Consider the following 22,974-nt stretch of genomic DNA (forward strand, 5'->3'; position numbering starts at 1 on the left):
ACATATACATGACGGGAAAGTAATGCAACATTAAGAGCATAGGCCAGGGGAAGTGGTTCACCCAGAGTGTATAAATTCACAGAGAAAAAGTAGATTTTTTATGAAAATTTATAGGAAAATGAATGACAAGTTCATCCACTTCTCCTGGCCTATGGACCAATGCACGAGTTCATTATATGACGTTTGAGCGGTGCCGTGTTATATATGTGTCCATGGAAACGAGTGAATTCGGCACCGCTCAAACGTCAAATTAGTGAACTCGTGCACTGATCCATGGATCAGTGCACGAGTTCACTATCTGACGTTTGAGCGGTGCCGTGTTATTTACGTGACCATGGCAACGAGTGAATTCGGCACCGCTCAAACGTCAGATTAGTGAACTCGCTAATTTGACGTTTGAGCGGTGCCGAATTCACTCGTTGCCATGGTCACGTAAATAACACAGCACCGCTAAAACGTCAGATAGTGAACTCGTGCATCGGTCCATATTGAATTTGTTTAACAAGAGGCAAAATAGAAAAAAAAAACTTATTATGTCAATGCTTGCTGAGAAAGTTTTTCCATAATTTCAGTTAATTGCATTTTATGGCATGTAAAGTTATAGCACGTTTGGCGCACCTCGGCGCACTGACGGCACAGCTGTGCCGAATAAAGTGCGTAGAGTGACCTCCCCCTTGTGGAATGAAGAATCTGCTAGATTGGATTATCTCCCTTCTAGTTACCTTGGTCAAAAGATAAAACAAATAGCAAGATTGCTGAAAATGGAAAAATGGCGGAATCGCCGTCACTGCAAGTTCACAGTGATCATGAATTCTCGATTACTTTTTCAAATCGACGTAAGTAACTTCCATACGGTTTTGAGAAAATAAATTCAGAAGAATCACAACCTGTCTTCTAAAACTGTTTTAAAATGAATCACTTTTTTAACATTTTTTGCCGTGTACATTGCTTGAAATTTGCATACAATAAGCTCGCGTTCAAAAACTAGGGAGTTCCTGTTATTTCCCACAACAATTCAATTACAAAATGATAAGCCGATTTATTCAGTTACTTTCGACGTTTTTGTACCAGTGTAAAAACGACTCAAGCACAGCCCTGTCGTCATAAAATTCGAGCTTCTTAGTCGTCCCTTTTTGAGGGGGCGTTGCTATAGCCCAGAGGGCGTTTTTATTCCCAGACGTTAATGATGTCTTCTCATAAGAAATAGCACAAATAGTTTAATATATACGGATCAACTGTGACCAACATTTTAATATATAAATATTGCAAATATCACAAATACTTCAATTCACATTCCTAACAAACGAAAACCAATATACTTTTGCACTTTTTACTTTGTGTTCCACTTCTATTAAAATATGGAACGAAGTACATGAACTTAAACATTATTTAGTTGAAAGATTTCCTAATGTAATAAGTGAAAGTTATGCTGTCCTTGTATCAATTGAATCTACCACAAAAATGCCTTATATACTACTGTATATGCTATGTGACTATTTCCTACAGTCTAACAACTAAGACTATTACGATATGCCCTTTCAAAAGAAATCTCAATCAATGAAATCAACTTAGTCTGTTAGAACCTACCACTCAAAGTAAAACGGATCATCTAGTGCCAATCCAAAAACCTCACCGACCGATTATTTCAAAACGTTTTTGTGTTTGCCTCAAATTTCGAATTTATTTCAACAAATTTCTTGAAGAAACATTGAATTTATAAAAAAAAGCTGAGTCTTTAGCAGACTAACAAGCTAAGGTCCAGCAATTTGAGTTAACTTAAACACTTCTCCTCTATATTTATAAAATTCAAGCGAACTACGACGCAAACTGAAATTCTAATTATGTATGCCGATGGTTACCGCGTTTCAGCGATAATAACTCAACCATAACTTGAAACATTTTCTAACGAAATATTATGCGTATTCTAGGAAAATTCAGTCAGACTAGGAAAATTTGTAGGCTTGACTGGAATGCAAAGAAAAGTTGTATAGTTAAACATAAATAAATACTTAAGATTCGATGTTTCAATGTTTGATTATGTTTGAACGTAAAATAATATATGAATCATACATATAGAAATATATTACATTTTTTTCTTTAAAAAAATGCATCAAATAAGGCTGATACAAATATTAATTTTCTTTTATGTCACCCCCCCCTTCGAAAATCCGAAAATTTTGAAGGGGAGAAAAAAAAAGATTCATCATTTTTTTGACATCAGTTAGGTTTTTTCAATTTACAAAGTAAAAAACAAGTAAAATAATGATCCAGAGGATGATTAAAAACAGTTTAACAACTATCATTAGAAATAAAAATTTTGAAAAAATAAGTTTTTTTTTCATTTTTATTTTTTTGTTCCTTATTTATTTTTATTCCCCCCCTTGTACCTTCCAAAAGGTCTCGGACATAAAAGAAATTTAATATTTGTATCAGCCTAATTAAGTTTACAAAGATTTTTTTGAGTGCTCTAAAAGCAGGTCATCGAGATCGTTTGAACAGTTTTTTTTACTTAAAGAACAGGTGTTCGATTATCAGCCAAATCCATGGCTTATATTAAAAATAAAATATCGCTCTTGAGGTAATATTAAAATGAAAAAAGTCAACATTTGCTCTGGATTTCAATATAATTCGCTATGATTTTATCTTTTGTAGTTTTACGTTAGATATATTAGTGAATATTGGAATTGTCAAGTATCAATTTAAGAAGACTTTCAAACTAATTTCATCAAATTTACAAACACGAAAATGCTGCTATTGGCGCATACTTGATTACGAAAGTTTATCATTATCACATGGAAAATTATTGGTGCAAAATAAGCTAGGCTATGAACTGACTGTCTTAAGAACATATAAGTTGAAGATTTTTTCAGCTTTCACCTTTCATCAAACTTTGAGAGTGGTCTTGGGCCCTTTAATGATCAAGTTCTTTTATTGAAGGATCTCTCGAGATATTTTGTGCTACTTTGCCTTAAATATTGATTCCCCAAATGTCGTTTCATCGAACGTCAGTCCCTTGAATGTCTGTTCTCCGAATATCCTGTTTCACAATTTCCTACATTTCAGAACGGACCGGTCATATGGTACGCAATCTGTCACTTCTCGAAGAGGCAGGTCATTCAAAAAATGGGATTCGAGGAAAATGGTTATTCGGAAAACTGTCATTCGCAGAAACGACATTCGAGGAAAAGTAGCACAATCGATTGACAAATAGTATGGAATAATAATATGATACAAAATATGTATAGATATTGTAAACAACATATAAAATGGAAAGAACTTACCAATATAATAAATAAATTGCTCGGCATACCCAATACGCTAATTGATCCTGATTGCATCGCTCGTTCCCGCATGAGCAGATAGCGTTACTGAAGGACCAAATACACTAAAGTTCTTTTTACACAGTTTTTTTTTTGCACGTTTTATTTTTACACGCCTTTCGGAATTTACACGGTACGTTTTTTACACGGATTGCGAAATTAAAACGGTTTTTTAATTCTTTACACGGATTGCGGAATTAATACGGATTTTTTTCTTATTTACACGGATTCCAGGATTGACACGGTACTTTTTCCACGGATTCCAGAATTAATACGGTTTATTTTTACACGGATTCCGGAATCAGCACGGTTTTTTTGTGTGGATTTTTTTTTTTGCACGGCACGGGGGACCGTGTAAAAAAAACCTTAGTGTACTACTCTTCACTTGATATACGTTACGATAAGGTCATAACCAGGAGTCGCATAACAGTTAACGAACAAAGTCGTTTATCCATACAAATTGCACCACTCTCGCACTTCATGATGGATGAAATCGTTTAATCGCTGAGTTTCCTCGCATAAAACGCTCTTTCTTGAGCTCATATGTACTTTTCGATTCGTACCGTATATTCGTTCAAGTTAAATCGGATCAATCCGTACCAGCCGTCAAATCAAATTGTTATCACAAATTGAGTCACTTAAAGGTACAGATAAGTACGCAACAAAATCTGCATTCTCACATTGCATGCTATTTTTCATCATATAAAACATGCACGCATATCGCCTCCACTTTTGTACGTATAAGGCTTTTTCGCAACATCTTATACGTGAAACTTTGCCAAATATACATTGCATAACGCAAAAGGTGATTTCGTAATACGTACATTCTGGTTGTCTGGAAAAGCAAACAAAATTTAATTGGTTTTCGATAGGGCTCTAAGAAGCAGCTGATCTACGTGAAACAAAGTATAATCACTTCAAGGCGTTGATACAGATTAAAGTTTTTTAATGGTTTTGATGTGCTACAGGGCGTTGAGATGTACCGGATTTTCAAAGGATAAGGTCAAATTACTCCAGGGTGTTCATATTGCTCAGAATGCTTGCACATTTTACATACAACTGATGTTGTGGCGAAGATTTCCCAAATCTTAATGAAGCAGACCTTATGTTGTGGGTTAAGCTTTGAGCTAAAAATAGAATTATATTTAGTGATTCATTTTCAACAAATTACAGAGGTCGTCTTACAATTTTGGTGAAAATCCCAGGAAAACTTTTGCGGATCGTGTCACAGACTGACTGCTACGAAGACCTAATTGAATAATTGCAGGTTAATTTAAAGCTACCTTAGTTCTAATTCTATGTAATTACCTCGAGTCTCCTATATATTCAATTTGAAAGGTATAATAATCGAATTCACTGATTGAATATTCTTAGAGCATAACTACAAAGAGCAAAGGTCAAATTACTCCATGGCGAAAATACAGTCTGTATCATACATGACCTACTTAAGATTTTCCAATTGATGTCCTAGAGGACGATAAGAAGTACCTAATGTACGTGAGAAATGAACAAATTAATCCCAGGCTTTGATATATTTTGAAAATTTCGGTGACATCAATCAGAGCGTTAAGATGCACCTGATCTTCAAAGGATAAAGTGACCAAATTACTCCACGGCGTTGCTAAAGCTTGGAGTTTTTAATTGATGCCCTGATCTACATGAAATGAGGTCAAATTACGCCAGGGTGTTAATAGGCTTGAAGTTTTCAATGGATATAGGGCATTAAGTTGCATCTGATCAACGTAAGAAAAGGTCGTAGGACAAAGAAAATAGATATCGAATAATATGAAGTTGATTTACATGACACGAGTTCAAATTACTCCAGAACGTTGATACAGTATATACAGATACGTAAGGCAAGATCAAATTAGTGGTGGGCGTATATACATCTTCACATTTGTCCCCCAGGTTGTTACAACGCAGCTTATTTAAATAGAACAAGGTCAAATCACCCCAAGGCGTTATTAAATCTTGGAATATTCAATTGATATCCTACAGGGCGTAAAGATGCACTTGGTCTACGTAAATGTGGTCATATTACTCCATGACGTTGATAAAGCTTGAATTTTCTATCCTACAGGGCATTAAGATGTATTTGATCGATATGGGGTTAGGTCAAATTACTCCAGGGCGTTGATAGAGCTTAGAGTTTCTATTGATGTCATACAGGGCGTCAAGATGCACTTACATGGAATGAGGTGAAATTAATCCAGGGCATCTATATAGCTTGAAATTTTTAAATAATGTCCTATAGGGCGTTAAGATGCAGCTGATCTATATGAGACAAATTCAAATTACTCTAGGGCGTCGATACAAATTGAAGTTTTCAATCAATGCAGGGCAGTGAGCTGCACCTAATCTACGTATGACAAGGTCAAATCAGTCAAGGGCATTTATACATCTTGACATTTGTCCCAAAGGGCGTTAAGATGCAGCTGATTTACATGGCACGAGTCCAAATTACTCCAGGGCGTTGATAATGCTAGGGAATATTCGAGTGATGTGATGTGATGGGGCGTAAAGATAGACGTAACGATTTACTTGTCCTACATAAGGGAGGTCAAGTTACTCCTAGGCATTGATAATGCTTGAATTTTTAATTTATGTCATACAGGACGTTAGGATGCTACGGATTTATATGGGACAAAGTGAAATTACTCCAGGGCGTTGATACAGCTTGGAGTTTTCAATTTTGATCTACGTGGAATAAGGTCAGACTACTTCGTCAAATTAGGGCGTTGATAAAGCCGTATGGAAATGGTGAAATTACTCTAGGGTGTTGATACAGATTGATTTTCTACAGGGCGGTAGTATGATCCTGTTCTATATGAAGTTCTATATGAAACGGGGGAAAATTATTCCAGAGCGTTGGTAGGTACAGGTTGGAAATTTCGAATAATATCTTATGGGGCGTTAGATTGTTGTTGATTTCGCACATAATTTTTTATGACTTCAGGTGAAACATTCTGAGATAAGCTTCTTAGTCGTCGACTAAGCGCGACTAAGCAGGACGACAGGGCTGCTCAAGCAGTGTTTTGTTTTGATTCGTGGTTAAGTCACTTTGTCTCTCCATACAGCGGAGCGGCGAAAGTAGTGGTTACGTTGCGAAAGTTGAAAATCTTACTTTCGTCGTTTTGTTAATCCGGAAATTGAACGTTCTAAAAATGAAAAATCAAGTTGGTTTAGAGCGAAATGTGTAGAATTTTGTCTGCGAAACACGTAGAATCGATAAAGTAAGTTTGTATAATTTTTTGACTTGAGTCTGTTTGAATACGTTTTCGAGAATTGGCGGGATCGCTATAAGCAGCATAAATGGCGCAATCGCCGTAAGTTGTAATAGCTCACCGGAAATAGAGAGATGTTTGGATATAACCAATATATTATTTGATTTATAAATGCTCTTGATCAACAAAATGAGTTTGTTATTTGTGTGACATCTATGACATTTTGCCAGAGAGTAGTCACATTTCACACGTTTTAAATGTGTAAAACTACGATGTAATATTACCGCGATTGCTAAATTGGATTCCCATTTTGAAACATTTCACCGCCAGACTTATTGTGCCATCATTTTATACAAATTGCTCAAAAGCCCGCCGAGAGATTCTCTTATATTGTTCTTCATCTGGGAGCACAAGTCAAATGATGTGAGTATGGAAAACCAGACGAAACGATACTGGACCAAATCGTCAAGAAATGTGTGTCGGACAAGCTGCGTCAAAAGATGCTAAAGAAAGGTATGACTCTGGATGAAATTGAGGCTATGGAACATGTATGGAAGAAAGTGAGAAAAAGCTGATGGAGTTCGAAACCACTAAAGTGACTGAAGATGTGAACAGAGTATCAGGAACAGTGCTGTAATCTTTCGACACATTGCGCGACGTTCGATTGACTGTCATGGTCAACAGACGTTTTATTTTCTGCATACATCCGCCACCGTCACCTCTTACACACAGCATGAGCGGTGAAACGAACATCAAGAAACACAAAACAAATGTCAATTGCCTGTCGTCTGACCGATGACATTTGCATGAATCATAATTTTTGCATATAATTCAGACATCTCGGATCATAAACAACATAAATAGATTGATCTTGCTCGATATGCTACATGTGACATACATACAATGGACCTATGCACGGGTTCACTATTTGACGTTTTAGCGGTGCCGTGGAAACCAGTGAATTCGGCACCGCTCAAACGTCAAATTAGTGAACTCGTGCATCGGTCCATGGACAAATAATGAACCCGTGCATAAGTCCATACAGTGTACAGTGAAAGCAGCGCCTATTACGAAAAATGACAGAAACATACAAAACCCTAACATTTCCTAGCAAAGCTTTCGTGGTCAGAGGCATTGAATTGACATTTTTCTTTCCGACATTCGTTTGATCGCTCGTGTTGTACAAGAGAAGCGCTGCCGAACATAGCGGACACTTGTCGACTTCCGTGATTGCTTGCAACACTGATCTGGAAAATCTACGACAAACCTATCGGATCGTGAGAGGCATATTCGTCAAAGAGGATTCACGCGAGAGTTCAACTAGGTATATCGACCATCTCAAAGAATTTTTTTTGGTAGCCGTTTGGTGGTCGGCGTGGACATGCAATAGGAGCTTCGTATTGTCCAGCCAAACAAGCTAAATGTTTGAATTACAAAGGGTTGAACACTTTGCGCGGCAATGCCGCCAACGTCTTAAGGCGAAGTAGGCCATCATTGAAATTTGTACGCGTCGTTAATGATTGTTGCTAATTCATCTCACGATTTCGAATCAAAGAAAATCAGTTGGTTTTGCACTGACACAGCTGAAAAAGTATCAGCATACTTTATGCATGTTAGCGAGTATAATGATACTTTTTCAAGTCAATATAAACTATCAAGACTGAGTTATATCACTTTGCAATGCTAGCTGAAAAGTCATCATTGTTGCCAAAACGAATGACGGGCTACTTAGCCTTAACAGAGATCCTCATCGAGAGCCAGTGAACCCTCTTAGCTGCTGGCTCTCGCTCTCGTGTGGTTCAAGAAGACCGAGAACAATAAGGAGATTCACACTTCAAAAATATCATGTAATTTTGTGTCATATAGCACCGACATATTAAAGCGAGTAAAATGACACAAAATTACGTTAGATTCTCTTTTTCACTCGTAGTTTTGTGAGCAAAAATTGTAATTTTACTGCTGTCAATGTTGTGAGCTGTAAATTGCAAACATGACGTAATTAGTAAATGTATATTGACATAACCTCAACCATTCAAAGGGATTCCCACTCATTTCTTTCGGACACTGAATATAAGTAATTAGAAACACTGTCTTTGACTGTTCCACATCTTGTTTTATTCTTTGCATAAATGTTTTACAATTAAAAATTATTCAAAATATCTGTTGGATTATTGTATCGGTGAGCGTGGGTGCAAAAGAAAAATCTTCTACGAAATCGATGGAATCGGTTGCTCCACGATGACACTAAACACTGTCGGCCACGATGACACTAAACACTGTCTTACAAATTATCACTAGCAGCTGTAAAAACGGATTTCTTGCACTAAATTGTGTATAATTTCGAGGATTTCACCCCAAAAAAAGTATTCACTTGCTCCATATGTTTTGTTTGATTCCAACGGTGTTTGACGTTTCACGAACATGCAACCGTGGATTATGTCACCGTTCGTGTAATTTTAAGTTATTGGCGTGTAAAATCAAGTGAAGTGATTGAAAAGTTCGAATCGCGTCTCAAAATGGAACTGGATTTACTGGTTTTCAAGTTTACGTCATCGTTATCTCAAAAATAAATCAAATTTTAATTTGCGTCATGAACAATTACGTCAATCTCGATGAGTACGTCATCATTAAAAATGAGAATTTTTTAGTGTGAATTGATTATGTTTTCTTTGCCATGGGAAAAACACTTTCTCATTCTCCGTGTGAGAAGTGGAAATACCCTTGGTAATAGATTCCGGAGCTGCTGTATAATAACTCAGTCAACATGGACAGAGATGAAGTGGCAGGGAGCAATAGGTAGAATATGACAACGCAGATTGACCAATCGCTTACGTGTTACGGATCAAAAGAACCGATGAAAATGGTTGGTTGTTTGACGGCATCTGTTGCAGGAGGAGGACGTTATCAAGAAGGGCCAGCAATGTCTTCTCAGAGGTGACACAGCGAAGCTACTACGGGTAGGGTCCTAAAATTTTAGATAAAAACTAGTTTTTATTAAATAACACTGTAGAGCGTTTTCTTGCTACTAGTTTGACAAATCTTCCCACTCAATAGCTTCAATTTCAAAAATTGGTCCAATATTGAACTTTGGCACTTTTGATCATGTTTGACGTTCACTTAGTCTACAAAAACGCCACCACGGCTCAACTTTTTAAAACTTGGGTTGTTCCTATCTGACATTTCGAAAGGGACACGGCAAACAAAATACATCCAAAATTTGAGTTTAAAGCGACAAAATCTCAAAAATCAGGAAAAAATGTCCTTTGGTCGTAAATCAACGAAAAGCATTTCAAAATTGAGTGAACATGTGTTTCTGGCCTAAACTCGAGCGTTTGGTACTAAAATTGGTACAGGGCTTTAGGACCCTATTGAAAGTGCATAAGGCACGCGTCATACTGCGTGGGTTTCGTTGTTGGTCGAATTTCGGGAGATTCTACGTGGAGCATCCGATAATGATGTGGTTGTCGAAATACCAGTGGATCAAAACGACCTCTAGTTAACTCGGATTGAGTAAAACCAACAGCTAAGGAGTTTTTTGGGGTTGGTAACATATGTTGGCCGTTTCGTGCCAAATCTGGCAAAAAAAAACAGAACCTCTTCGTAAACTTCTGTGAGCTGCATCAGTTATCCGATGGAAACCGGAACATAGTGTGGCATTTCAAAAGATCAAGCAAGCAGTTTGCAACATTGGATACTTGGGGTTTTTCAATCGTGTTAATCGAACATCGAACTCATGACAGACGCAAGCCTAGAAGGCTTAGGAGCTGTACTTCTGCAAAAAAATGAGAAAGGTGAAACTAGGATGATCGCTTTTGCTAGCAAAGCGTTAACGGATCTGGAGCGTAAATACTTCCAGGCGGAGAGAGAAGCACTGGCGAATGTATGGACAGTGGAGAAATTCAGCCTTTATTTGCTGGGAACGCGATTTAAACTCATAACTGATTGCAAGGCTTTTAAATATCTTTTAGCCCTCTATTTCGCTCTTGCCTATGAATTGAGCGATGCGTTCTGCGGCTTCAAGCATATGACTATAAGATTAGCTACGAACCAGAATCTAACAGCTTCGCTGATTCATTATCACGGTTGTCGTTATGTTCCCCAAAAGCGTACGACATGGAAACAGATGCTTATATTCGAACAATTGATAAATTGATAAGAATGATAAAACCTTCAAGAACTTATGCAGGCTCTCGAAACAAACATATAACCAGAAAGTGTCAGAGGATACAAGCAGTTCATACCCAAACTTCACACCGCAGTACAGTGATGCGAGGGCGGAAAAAAGTCGAAAAACCAAGTAACCAATAAATTCAAAAAAGATCATGATCAATATTTACCTTTCCTTTCAGTAAGCTTGTCTTAGACAAACATTGTTTTCATAACAAGCACTAAACTTTCATTGGCTCAACGTAAAAATGTAAAAAAAGATTATTTTTCAAATTATGCCAAATGGGGTAGAGTCATTCTTGGCCAATATCAACAATTGGCATTCCTAACATTCCTCCCCTTCCCACATGTCCGTAAAATGTGGTTGACAGTAGTTCTGATCACTTCCGGATAGTTACCTGTTCTTACGGAGAGGAGAATAAATGTTAGTTAGATACCCGTTGTTACTAAAGACCAAGAATATCTCCAGGCCAGTATTGTGAAAAACTTAATTTCTAACAACTCACGCTTGAGATTTTTCATGCGTGAGTTGTCAATCATGCAACTCATCAGTCAAAAAAATCATGGATGAGTTGGCTCACCTTTTTAACTCATTGTCTCGTATTTCCACAGTTTACTCACACACGGCAATAATTTCTTGTTAGTCTGGTAAAATTATGTTAATCCTTTCTAATGTAAACAACAACATATGGGTTTCACGAGTTTTTGCCGGGTTTTGCGATTGAATCACTTTTTACGGTTTAAGTTGATTGAGTTGATTTTGCATCAAAATCTCAAGCGTGAGATTTGTGAAGCAGATCTCTAATGAATTTGCTCTCACGGGAGAGCGTATTGATTGAGATTTTGAGTGTGAGTCTATCAGCACTGCTCCAGGGTTGTCACGATAGTAGTTTTTCCACTAGACTTCAATGCTTTCACAACTACAACAGCGTATTCACCTTACTTTTCAGAACCATGTTAGTTTTTTTAATTTAATTTATTTCCTTCAGGTTTCTTTATATCAGTTTTAATTAGGTTCTGGTTGTTTGTTTCATCTCTTATTCTCCATATTTCTGTCCATTAAACGATTAGGTTCTACTCTGTCGGTTTTAGACACACACTCTCTCGCTCGTCCTCGTTGGTAGCGACATTTTTTCGCTTCTTCGTCTTCTACTCCGAAACGCTACCAACCTTCTTTGCCATCATTTTCCAACCATTTCCGACACTCGTGACACACCACCGATCTCAAATCTCAAAAACCCTCTATCTCTGTACATTCGCTTTTCCGTTTTTTTTTTGGATTTTGCCTACCGAATCCAGCTTCCCTATTTGGTGGTTAATTACTGTTTCGCGCGCTTCTCTACATTGGGTGTAACGTGTGTGTTTGTTATCGCAATGTCTAACGTGACTTTTTGTTTCCTCCCCACATTTCTGTTTGATTTCGCTACTCGCGTCTGTTTTGTATTGTTCCACACTCCTGACCCTGGTTACTTTCCATACGGTTTTTTATTTCTTGTTCCGATTCTCTTCTCTACTTTGTATGCTTCGTTTGCTTTTGTTTCTTTAGTACGAAAATATATACGTTTAATAATCCATTTTTTGTGTGTGTTTGTGTAATTGTTTTTTTTTGTTTAATTTCTGTTTCATTTGCTAAGTAAATATGATCCTTTTATAGTTTTTTTTTCATTTGCTCTTAAATAGGATTTTTTCTTATTAGTTTTTTCTCTTTCATGCCATTTAAAGATGTTTTATACTTTTTTTTGTTTTGCGTAGTTGTGAGTTATGCAAAAAGTGTACAGAAGTTTGTATTTTGCATTTCCGTTAAATAGTCAATGATGTTCGATTTTTAGAGTAGTGAGTTGTTCTTACGGAATTGTAATGAAAAGTATTTTTTGTTCTCTTATCAAGTTGTAGTTTAACACATTAGTTATCGTTTTCGCAGTGTGATGTTATTACTTGTTGTTGCTATTTGGATATCGTTTGGGTACACGGTTTTTTTTCTTTCTTGCTGTTGTCAAAAGTTTACGGGAGAGCGGAGTGGCGTGCAGGCGCGTGAAACTGTTGTTTTGCAGGGATGTTTGCATTGATTTTGTTAATCCCTCGATTACAATACTCTTTTGTAGCACATAAAGCATGCTGATTTTTCAGTTTTCGTTAAACTATTTCGACACTTTAAACATTAGTTTTTTTTTCAGTTGTTTAATTATTATGCTTCAACTAACAATCACGTGGTTCTGTTTAGTTACGATTTAATGTTTACTACAATGTTTTTTTTATTTATCCAGCGCCTACTGCGTAACAGCGGTTACCATTATCCGTTATCGCTGCAGCCTACTTTACCGACTGAGTACCTGATGTGTGTTCTTGTATTTTCGATTCCAACAGACAGGAGGTGGATTCTACAGTTCTAATGAATGTGTGACTCTGTTTACAATGCTTGCTATGATTTACGAAATAATATACACATTTTAAACACATTGACTGAGAAAGCTCATTCACTGCTTTACGTTTGATTTCTCGCACAATTCAAGCCGTGATCAAATTCAACAATATAGCATTTGTTTGGAGTGGATATGGTTGAAAGTTCCTTTTTTGCAAGAAAATGGCAAAGTCAACAACATTTCATCATTTTGGCTTGGGACTTCTCTTATCCCATTGTTGACTGAAAGAGCTGCCAAAGTTCAGGAACGGGATCACGGCTGTTCCAAATTCGCACCTTCTATTCTAGCACTTCAGAATATCATCCTTTCCAACTTCCGAACCTAACATTGCTTAACTCAATACTAATCATAGAAGATTACCATTGTTTTGTATGCTTTAGAATATATAAATAAGAAACTGAGTCTGTTAATTTAAAATCCTATATATAAAACATAGTTTTGTGGACCGTACCGATAGCTCCTGAAAAAGGTAGGATCCTAACATTCCTACCCTGACAGAAACCGGCACAAACCCACGCTCGAAGCATTATTTGTCCTAAATTACAGTAAATTGTTACATAGGTTTACAGTTACACAGAGATACATAATCGTAATTGTTTCCTTTCCAAATTATGTTTTCCATTCTCTCGCAGCATTCGTTTCTGTCATTCACAAGAAAACATAAAATAATTTCGATACTTTTCCACTGTAAAGTAAACAACTTGCCCTACTCTTGTCCTAATTTCCGACTGACACTATTGTGAGAATGTAAGAACTAAGGCTACTTGCAACTTAAAATTGGCATTAAAAACTCTTACAAAACGAACTAACCAAACAAAAAAATAAACAATAATTTCGACAACGATGAAAGCAAATTCCTCCGTTTCTCTCTCACTCACACACGCGCATAGCCTGCTCATCGAATAACAAAAACCATCATGGATACTCGCACGCACACATCCCCGTACCGTACGTAACTACGCAACTCTCTCGCCTACTGTTCCTCCTCCTCCTTCCCTATGCACTTTGCACACGTGTGTCCAACCGGACACGACAATGGCGCACGCAGCGGGAAAATTACTGTATTACGCAGCAGGCGCACTTTTTCTTCTTCTTCTCGTCGATGACCACGTGGGTTGCCGACTGTGGTCCCGCTATCACCTGGTTGCTGACGGGGGTCGTCGTAGTTGTCTGAGGGGCCGCCCCTCCCTGGCTGGGCGTCCCCTGCGCCGGACCCGTCGAACCGTTCTTGTGGGGCGAGGCGTCCCCGCCGCCGCCGGCGCCACCCTTCTGAGGAGATTTCGTTCCGTTTGGCTGGCTCTGGAGTTGCGCCGCCTGAGAAAAAGGAATTGAGAAAGGGTTGAGGAAAATGGGCACGAAAGGGTTATTTTGAGGTTATGGGCATACATCGAGCTTTGTCGCAACGCCGTCCACCACTGTGCTGCCACCGTTTTCCGCCGGGTGACTGCTGTCCTTTGGTGCGCTACCGTTCAGCAGGTTCTGATCGCCAGTAGGTGTGATTGGTTTGCCACCTGGAAGAAAAACAGAAAGGAAAGAAGAATGTAATGATTATGTAGGAAGTTCCGGGACTATTTTGGTAAATGAGAGTTCGGATTCCCACAGTAGAATACACTTCAAAGGTCCAAAAACCTCGTGCAAAGATCTGTTCGGAACTTCTAGCTGTCTAAAAGATTAAAGCATGCTCTCGCTAAAAGTGCCCATATTTCGAGGAACATCTTAAGCATTTTTGAAGCTTAATAAGGGTTTCTATGTGAACATGTTCATTTACCGAAGACACTTCTCTTCTATCTATTTGGAATCTTAGATACGAATATTCAAAATAATAATAAACGCTCACTAGCGCTACCTAAAACCAAAACCGCTACTTGGAAAATTCAGAATCAGTCGTGAGTCTACTGGACAGTCATTTCTCTTTGTAGTGTTCAGAGGAAGGAACCGGTATAGGGTAAAAGCACCGGTTTTGGCCAGCCTAAGAGAAAATGTCGGTAAAATTTCAGTGGGAAGTCGTATTTATACTACAAATATGTCAAATGCAAGCTTCCAATCCATATTATGTGTGTGAAATATCAAAACTGAGCTAAAACCATTTTTTTGCCTTGAAAATTCCGTTGGTCAATATAGGCCAACGGAACTAGTTTCGGCCAGAGATTTACCTTTGGTTCCTAAAATGGCCAATTGCATTGATTTCTCATGAGAGTGGCCAAATTAGGAGTGCCCTGGCCAAATTAGGTGTATGGGAGTTAAAATTATAAGGAAAATTAATTGTTTTTCTTATGTTTTGAATCAATTTGGACGAGTAAATCAATGTAGCTGTATCATATGAATGTGATCTACTGAACACAAAAGGTTTCATGCTGATTGGCTATGTAAAACGGTGTATAATCCACTATGGCTACAATTGGCGTATGGCCAAAACCGGTGCTTCTACCCTATGCAAAGTTAATGGCTCAATCAGCCGAATTGCAACAGGAGCAATTCCAGCGCAACTTCATCACTCGAAACACTTTATACAGGGGACTGACACGGCTACATTTCGGCTCTTCCTCACATCGTTTTGGTACTTCGAGTTTTGGTACCCACTTTCTGGTCGGTTTGCCTTAACCTTGCTCCTGATTGTCGAGTATACGGCTCATACGCTGCTAGTGCTAGATTCTGGCAATTAAACATATCGCATTGAATCGTCGTATTTGATGACGCTTTTCATTAGTGCATTATTTTGTTTAATGTTTTACGCATGATCGAGGTGTACCTAATTGATGTCTCCTACCCATAAAAACATATGTTTTGTCCCTCCCAAAATAATCAAAACAAGAACACTGGACGCCATGTTGAATTGATGTTAGGTTGGTAAATATTGGCTCATGCCACTCCCCTGACTTTATAAGACTGACGTGTCATTCGTCTCTTCCCGTTAGCTTAGATTTTCCTTGTTACTCAAACTATATGCCCTTCTGCTTAATTTATATTTTAATTTTTTTTTTTTCTAAAAATTCTAAAAACTTGTTTTATTTCCGTTTAATATTGTAATACAATAAGTATGTATGTTTTTTGTGTTTTTTTCTATTTTGTTTGACATTGGTTGCGTCTTGATGTTAATTATGTGTTAGTGAGTTTATCCCTTCTCGTTTTATTTTTGTTAAAGTGCCAATTTCATGTCTTACAGTTCAAATTAAATACAAGTTCGGACAAATCCAGTTCTTCTCTGCTTCTGCTTTTTATGTAATTCAAATATTCAATAAATATTTTTGAAGCTTCCGTTCTTTCAAGCATATTAAGGCGACTCAATACAGGAAATTTAAAATCGTCGAAACTCAAATTTCGAGTTCGATTCCTATTTATCAATTTTATCTGGGTTAAGGAATACCACCAACATTTCCGCATTTTTTCGCAGTTTGCATATCTGTGCTTCCAGTCTTCAATCTCTTGAGGACAAAACACACACCTTTCACTTGCAGTTCTACCGAAACGAAATTGTTGTTTACCACACGGGATTTTTTCATTTACAAAAAGATACCATGATACTTGGTTTTCCGAAATGATTTTTTTGTTGAAAACATTCTTCCAAATCCGTTGCCACGTGCACTGTGGATATTTTTGTTCGATATGTGGTGATGGTAGTCTAGCTATATAATGATTATACAAAGCGTTAGCTGTTGAGTTTTGTCTGATATTTTCAGGAATGTATGGAAGCTCCAGATATACAGTTTTGAGAAAAGGTGAATTTAGGGGAACATCTTTTATGTTCGGAGGATTATCTATTTGATTAGTTAAGTTGTGGAGAAATGGTGATTCAGACTCTAAGCGCAAAAATCTATTTAATAAAAGTGCATTGCTTTTGAGGTTGGGTGCTATCAAACCCAAACCTCCACGTTTTCTAGGCAAGCATAATTGATCAAAAGCGACTCTTAGTGTAGCACGGTACCAAAGAAAGTTACCATAAATGTTCCTGATCTTAGCATTCCGTTTTTTGTCCAACGGCACCACCGATGAAACATACCAAATTCTTGATGAAGCAAATGTATTTAAAAAGATAACTTTCTGTATCAAATTTAAGTTCCGAAACTGGTTATTCCATGTTGAAAATTTTAACTTTTGTATTACGTTATCCCAATTCAAATTCATCATTGTTCTGCTGTTGTTGTGATAATAAATGCCTAAGATCTTAACACTCTCGGCAAGCTGAATCCAATCCGGCACGTTTGACGTATTATTTGTTCCTATACACATAGCTTTAGTTTTCAAGAAGTTAATTTTTGCCCCCGAGACTTTTCCAAAATTTTCAAAAATACGTTTGACCTCCTCAAGTTTAGTGAAATCATTCAAAATCAAACTAATATCATCCGCATAACTATACAACATATCTAACTCAGCATTGCAACATCTCTGTAACTTTTGTATTAGAGGTTCCAGATATAAACAAAAAAGTAACATTGAAAGAGGGTCGCCCTGCCTGACTGATCTTCCAATTTTTATCTGGTTAGAAAAACGACCATTGACCATAATTCTGGAATATGAATTAGTATGAATATGTTTTAAAAAATCGATGAATCTGTTATTAATTCCCATTCTGACCAAAGTTTTTTCTAAAAAGGTGTGACTGACCCTATCAAATGCTTTCTCGAAATCAAATGATACGAGAATGCAAGTTCTTCTTCTGCAATTTACTTCGAGTATCTTATCCCTGATGCCACAAATTGTATCAAATATGGTGTTTGGCGCATTAGCACATTTTTGTGCTTTAGACAAGAGCAACGGACTAAATTTGCTTAGACGAGTTTTTAGAATTCTTGCAACAAGTTTGTAATCAAAATTTAACAATGTGATTGGTCGGTAATTTTCAATACTACTCCTGGATCCTTTTTTATGTATTAAGATTATGATACCTTCAACAAATTTTTTTGACATTTTCCCATTGAGTACATCATTAACAACTTCAACTAACTCTGTTTTAATAATATTCCAACATTTCAAGTAAAACTGCTTGGACAGACCATCAATACCGGGGGATTTTCTGGATTGACTGGTTTTGATTGTCAACAACAACTCTTGTTCGGTCACGGGGCTCATCAAATCATTGTTGGCAGGTAGATTGACATCAACTGTTTTTTGAGGATTAAAACTATTATCAGATGTAACATCTGACGCTGAGTAAAGTTTTTGAAAATAATTCACTACTTCTTCTTCTATTTTATCTGCATCTCTTTCCGTGTTCTCTGCAATATCCAGTGATTTGATAAACGCCTTCCCCTTGTTCTTGATTTGCTCACCGACATGGAATATTGAAGCATCTTCCCCCGCGATCATTGTTTTTGAGTGGGAGTAAAAATTGTTTGATATTTGCTTCTGAAGTGCTAGCATTTTACCTTTGACAAGATTTATCTCACTAATCAAAGCTGGTTTATCAACATATTCCCTGTGCAACAGGTTCAAAGCTGCATAATAAAATTCCATGGTGTCATGATTTCGTTTCCTAGCAATGCTATTTTTCCATTTGAAAAACGAAACAATTTTCTTTTTCGCTAACTCGTTCCACCATGAGAACCAAGAATCATAATACCTCCTCTGTCTAACCCACCACAACCATTTAGTTCTAAATTCTGACAGAACTTCCTCCGTTAAAATTTTGTCGTTGAAACGCCAGAATTGTTTTCTGTAAGGCTTTCCTAAATTTGGTAATTTCACCTTCAAAATCACTGATTTATGATCAGAGAAGCAGCACACATTAGATTTAATGTCTACTACGTTCTGTTTAATTCCCTCTGTCACATAAAATCTGTCCAACCTTGCTCCGGATCCGTTTCTAACAAAAGTGTAATCTACTACCGTTTTATGTACGTGCTCCCATGCATCCGACAGTTTCAAAGATTCTACGAGAAATTTTAAAGAACTACTGTGATTAGAAGTGTGATTAGCATCTTTCTTGTTGATAACAGCATTAAAATCGCCCCCCAAAATCAGTTCGCCAGTACCATGATTGATATAGTGTGGAATCGTATCCGTGAAAAACTTCTCCCTTTCTGACCTCAAAGCATACCCTGATGGTGCATATATGTTGCAAATGGTTACATGTTGATCTATCTGAAGACTGATGATACGAGAATCAATACTGCGTTGAATCCCTGATGTTTTTATGTGCGACTTAACCATTATCTCTGTACCCCGCTTCTTATGATCGATATTTGAAAAGGAATCAAAGCCATTAAAATCAATTTGCTCAGGAACCTCCTGAAGCATAACTATATCTAGTTCCATTAAGTGAACGAATGCTCTGAGAGCATCGATCTTGTTCTTGTTGGAGATCCCGTTCATGTTAATGGAACCAATGTTATACGAGAGAGCGTTCATTTTCGAAATTACTTCGAGGTTTTTCTGGGTCTACTACGTTTCTGAACTTTTTGGTGAGAGGGAGAGGTGCTTCTGCTCCGAGTACCGTCATTATGCAATGACTCGTCGTCTGAAATGAGTGCCATAAACGTGTTGTTGGTCGGAATTCCCAACTGAGAGCCTTCTGCTAAGAAAGATGGTGATTTGGTGGCTGAGCTAACGCTCTCCGTGTTCATCTCATTACCCACAGATGGATCCGTGGTGCGATGAATAGTGACGGAATTGCCTTTTTTCGTGTGAGGAATTTCTGAGTTTGAAGCGTGAATAACTGGATCAACCGACTTGCTCGTATTAGCATTCTGCTCTACTCGGAGCAGTTGATTGAGACTTGTGAAATTGGCACTTACCTGTTTGTTAGCGCTACCTGTTCCTACGCTTGTTACGGGTTCTTGAGCCACTTGCTTTAACGCCCCTGCGTAATCTACGCCAGAAGCTCTCAATCTATCGCTGATATTTCCAGTCAACCCGGTCTGCAGTTGTAACTCCATGTAGTTGGCCTCAATGCACTTTCGTCCCCAGTGCACCGGTTTGTTGCAATGCCTGCATGTCTGTTGTTGGTTCTTGTACGTGACTAACGTGACTTCACCCCGGATGTTGATGTACGACGGTATGGCAGAATGCAACCGGATACGAACCGATCGGACTCCACTCTTGATTCCCTTCAAAATAGCTGGTTCAGTCCATGTTTCCTCCTTCAGCCAAATTACGTCTCCGTACTGCTCCAACGCTTGTTCAATAACCGAATTTTCCGATTGCGGTGAGATATCATGAATCCTTACGGTTGTTGCTCCATCCTCCATGTATACATTTACTGCATACTTGATGTTCTCGATCGTGATCTCGTGTTTTCCATCGTTTTTGTCCGCAACTGCCAACGCTTGCTCTTCAGATTGGCATTCCAGAAATACCAAGGATTTCCCCGTATTGTGTTGAAGTGATTGAACTGACGAAAATTGTATTTTCAAATTGTGATTGATGAAACGTACAATCAAGTCCATCGTGACCTTCCTCGTGGGCACTGTAGCCAAATCGATGACAATAGTATTGATTCGTGGTCCATTGGAGGTGAGGTGATATGGCGATACGGCCATTGTTCTCACGTGTTGTATTGTGTTGTGTTGATGAGCACAGTCTGTATTGACTGGCAAAATAATAGCTTCACTTTTAAACTCCGAACAATTGCAAAAGCGTGCGATCTCGCCGGCTGCCAAAGCGTAACTGTAATTAGTACCCCTCTCAATCCCTACATTCTCCTCCTGATCTACTCTTATAATAATAAGATTGTTTCTTCTATTAGGGTTCATTCACAAATTTCATAACGCCGAAAATGGCCATTTTCGACACCCACCCACCCCCTTGTAACGCTTTTTGTATGAATATTGTGCGAGTTATGTATGACCTGTAACATATTGAGAACACCCACCCACCCCCTTCAGCGTTATGAAATTTGTGAACAGGCCCTTATCTTTCAATGAAAAAAAATCATATTATCATTCATTCATCTCTTGCTTTCCTTGAGTTCATTTTGTTTCGACATCATCATCATCATGTTCCACATCATCATTCCTCATTCTTCATTACCCGCTTCTCACTTCTAATTCTTTATTCCTTATTCGTCATTCTTCACTCTTCACACCTAACAAAAACCCTTTTCACCTATTTCTACCTACATCCAAAACTGCTAAACCATTCATAATGTGTATTGCAATACTAAATTATCTCAAATTGATGCATATAAACTGAAAAACAATAATATCAACAAACGTACTCCGGATAATTGAGTCTAAAATTCCGGATAATCGAATCCTGGATAATCGAGTTGCCGGATAATCGAGTCTCCGGATAATCGAGTCCGACCTGTACCTCATTCCTCTTTCTTCACTCCTCCTTGCTCATTCCTTATTACTTACTCCTCACTCTTCATTCCTCATAACTTCCTCACTCCTCATTCTTCACTCCCCATTTCTAACTCCTCAATCTACAGCTATCATTTCTCATTCCTTAAATCACTCTTCATCCCTCATTTCTCGTTCTTCACTCATCACTTCACATTCTTCATTCCTCATTCCTATTACTCCTTACTTCTCACTCCTTATTCTCATTTCTTGTTACTTACTCATCATTCCTCATTCCTCACTCCTCACACTACAGACATCACTTCTCATTCCTCACTCTTCATTTCTCGCACCTCACTCCTCATTCCTCATTTATCACTCCTCACTCCTCATCTCTCATTCCTCATTTCTTACTCCTCATTTCTCATTCTTCACTCCTCATTCCTAATTCTTCACTTTTCATTCATCATCTCTCATTTCTCTTTCCTCATTTCTCATTCCTTAATCTTTATTCATCATTCCTTATTCCTCACTCTTCCTGCCTCATTCCTCACTTCTCACTTTTCATATCTCACTCCTCATTCCTCATTACTAGTAGGTAATGAGAGAATGAAAAATGTTTCATTCCTCATTTCTCATCCATTCAATTTTTTTCAATTCATTCTCATTTCCTTGATTCTCACTCCTCATTCCTCACTCCTCACATCTCATTTCTCACTCCTCACTTCTCATTCCTCATTTCTCATTCCACATTACTCACTCATCATTTCTCATTCCTTCCTTCTCACTCTTCAATCCTCAATCCTAATTACTCATTCCTCACTCCTCATTTCTCATTACTTACACCTCATTCCTTACTCCTCATTCCTCATAGAGTAAAGTGGGGCAAAAGTTCGAGTGGGGCAAGAGTTTCTTTTTAAGATTTCTAGCTCAAATCAAATCAAAACTTAGAAATGTCATGGTGGTTCGAATGCTATTCAAGTAAGAGACTTTCACTCCAAATATCATAAAAATCGATTGAGATTTGGAAAATTGATTACTATTTGTTGTTTTTCGACGTGAATATTGTAATATTTGGTCAAACTTTCGATGCATGGAACCAAATGAATATAAAATCTTTTTCAATATTTTATGTAAGGGCGTTTCTAGGCCTATCATAAGGATGCTTTGACGTGGATTAGATTTTCCATAAATAGTTGGAATCAATTTTAAGCCCATAGCGGGGCAAAAGTTTGACCCATGTATAAACCCACGGAATTTTTTTAAAATTTCCTGAAATCTACATATTATCTTCAAATTTAGCGAAATTTGCCTGAACGTACGAAAAATGTCACAAAAATTTTACATTTCCCTTAGTTTTGCGAAAAACTGCTATTTTTTGGGTGTATTACAATTAACCCTGTTTTGGGCATTTTTTGATAAAAATTTAGTGTGTATTTTTCGGCAAACATAAGTTTACGGCTGGTAGAAAGTATGCCTGGCATAAAAGTATTGATATTTTGTGTTTTAGCCAACGAATTTTTGCCCCACACTAGATTCGAACTTTTGCCCCACCGGTGGGGCTAAAGTTCGAATAAGACAATCAATTTTGAAACTGTTATAACTAATAATGGGTAGTGTAGAA

General features: G+C 37.7%; 1 protein-coding gene across 8 annotated transcripts in view; it reads right to left on the minus strand.

The window, feature by feature from the left end:
- Positions 1-11,672: 11,672 nt before the first annotated feature.
- The window catches only part of LOC5578392, a 100,075-nt gene continuing 88,773 nt past the window's right edge, over positions 11,673-22,974 (minus strand). For all 8 annotated transcript variants that reach the window (XM_021838338.1, XM_021838331.1, XM_021838375.1 and 5 more), the window contains 2 exons: positions 14,518-14,642; positions 11,673-14,445 (listed from right to left, as the gene is read on the minus strand). In XM_021838338.1, the coding sequence (XP_021694030.1) occupies positions 14,188-14,445; positions 14,518-14,642 (383 nt within the window). In that variant the 3' untranslated portion in view covers positions 11,673-14,187. The remainder of the gene's footprint in view (positions 14,446-14,517; positions 14,643-22,974) is intronic.

The sequence above is a fragment of the Aedes aegypti genome, chromosome 1, assembly GCF_002204515.2.
Source record: "Aedes aegypti strain LVP_AGWG chromosome 1, AaegL5.0 Primary Assembly, whole genome shotgun sequence".
NCBI classification, from domain to species: domain Eukaryota; kingdom Metazoa; phylum Arthropoda; class Insecta; order Diptera; family Culicidae; genus Aedes; species Aedes aegypti.